This window comes from Petaurus breviceps, unplaced genomic scaffold (assembly GCF_028583685.1).
Source record: "Petaurus breviceps papuanus isolate PSGF00001 unplaced genomic scaffold, PetGlider_PUasm1.0 90195, whole genome shotgun sequence".
Classification (NCBI taxonomy): domain Eukaryota; kingdom Metazoa; phylum Chordata; class Mammalia; order Diprotodontia; family Petauridae; genus Petaurus; species Petaurus breviceps.
Window position 1 is genome coordinate 162,857 of NW_027187192.1, and position 1,875 is coordinate 164,731.

Below are 1,875 nucleotides of genomic sequence, written 5' to 3' on the forward strand. Positions count from 1 at the left end.
ATCCACCACTCCCTTATATGTGGTGTCCCCTCCATTAAAATGTAAACTACGTGAAGGCAACGACTTCTCGTTTTTGTATTTATATTTACAAGTGCCCATCGTAGTGCCTGGCATACGTGCTTAACACAGACTTTTGCATTCACTCATTGATTCATCTCCACCATTTCCATAATTGTTGGTCTCAGGTAAGAGAAGGAACGTCTTCTCCATGGTGTGGAGCCCAAGCTAAGGCTGGCCACATGTCCATTTTATGTTCACTACTAACTATTCCCTTGAGTCATGTCATAATAAGAAAAATAATAATTGAGTAGAGGATCTCCAGACATTACTGAACAGAGTTCCCTCTGAGGAAACTCCCTCTACTGTGTAGACCAGCACCTGCTCTACTACTTACAGTCAGAGCACTGAGAGGTTAAGGATTTGGCCAGCATCACACAGCAATTATGTATCAGAGGCAGGGCTCAAATCTAAGTCATTCAGACTCCAAGGCTGATTTTTTATTCACGATACTACACTGCCATCGTCATCATCCTCATCCTCATCCATATTTAGAGAATCCTTTATGGTCTGTCAAGCACTTGACATGCATTATCTCACTTTAATCTCCAAAAAGTTCAGTAAGTCAGGTACTCCAGGCATCGTGATTTCCAATTATAAGATAAGGAAGGGGAGGTTTAATGTATCTACCCAAAATCATGGAGCAGAGGCAAGATTTGAACCCAGGCTTCTCCCGACCAAAGGCCACTGTTCTTTCTACCATATTGTCTCTTAGCACAGTAGAGGCTATATTGTAATGATCAATTGATTAACTGGCTGTCAATCATCATTCTGCAGATGACTCCTGGAGAGATAGCTCTTGCCAGTGGCAACTTTACCCCAGTGACTCAGTTTATCTTATTGGGTTTCTCTGAGTATGCAGACCTGCAGACGCTGTTTTTCTTCGTCTTCCTGCTGATCTATGCCATGACAGTGATGGGCAACATGGGCATGATGGCCCTGATCTACATTGACCCGTGTCTTCATAGTCCTATGTACTTCTTCCTTAGCATCCTCTCTTTCCTTGACATTTGCTACTCTTCTGTGGTCACACCCAAACTCTTGGTCAACTTTTTAGCCACTGACAAATCCATCTCATTCACTGGTTGTGTGGTCCAGCTGGCCTTCTTTGTGGTACATGTGACAACTGAGAGCTTCCTTCTGGCTGCCATGGCCTATGACCGCTTCATGGCTATCTGCCAGCCCCTCCATTATACTTCTGTCATGACCAAGGTGACCTGCCTCCAGCTGGTGGCTGCATCCTATGGGTTTGGTGGGGCCAATTCCATTATCCAGACTGGGAATGTTTTTGTCTTGCCCTTTTGTGGACCCAATGAAGTCACCCACTACTTCTGTGACATCCCACCGCTACTCCGCCTGGCATGTGCTGACACTGCCACAGCAGGCAACATCCTGTATATTTTCTCTGCCTTGGTTACTCTTCTCCCTGCCACAGTCATTGTCATTTCCTATAGCCTGGTCCTGGTCGCCATTGGGCGCATGCGCTCAGCAGGTGGAAGGGAAAAGGCATTCTCTACATGTGCCTCCCATTTCCTGGCCATTGCCATTTTCTATGGCACTGTGGTGTTCACATATGTCCAGCCCCATGGGAATGACAGTGGCACAGATGGCCAGATAGTCTCAGTCTTCTATACCATCATTATTCCCATGCTTAATCCTTTCATTTACAGCCTCCGCAATAAGGAGGTAAAGGATGCCCTTCGTAGGAGACTCCAGGCCAATGTCTTCCCCCAAGAAGGCTTATTGGGTTGTGGAAGGAACAGGGGAAGTGTGATACCTTCTAAGGTCCATTCACCCCAGTCCTCAAACACAAACTAG

At 46.0% G+C, this 1,875-nt stretch overlaps 1 protein-coding gene across 1 annotated transcript; it reads left to right on the forward strand.

Moving 5' to 3' along the window:
• The first annotated feature begins 834 nt into the window (after nucleotides 1-834).
• On the forward strand, nucleotides 835-1,875 carry LOC138176810 (olfactory receptor 5J3-like). The gene has a single exon (XM_069107715.1). It carries the CDS (start codon nucleotides 835-837, stop codon nucleotides 1,873-1,875), a length of 1,041 nt encoding a protein of 346 aa, XP_068963816.1.

Excerpts from the sequence above, each read along its gene's own strand:
- LOC138176810 (XM_069107715.1), top strand. The coding sequence starts at position 835 with ATGACTCCTGGAGAGATAGCTCTTGCCAGTGGCAACTTTACCCCAGTG.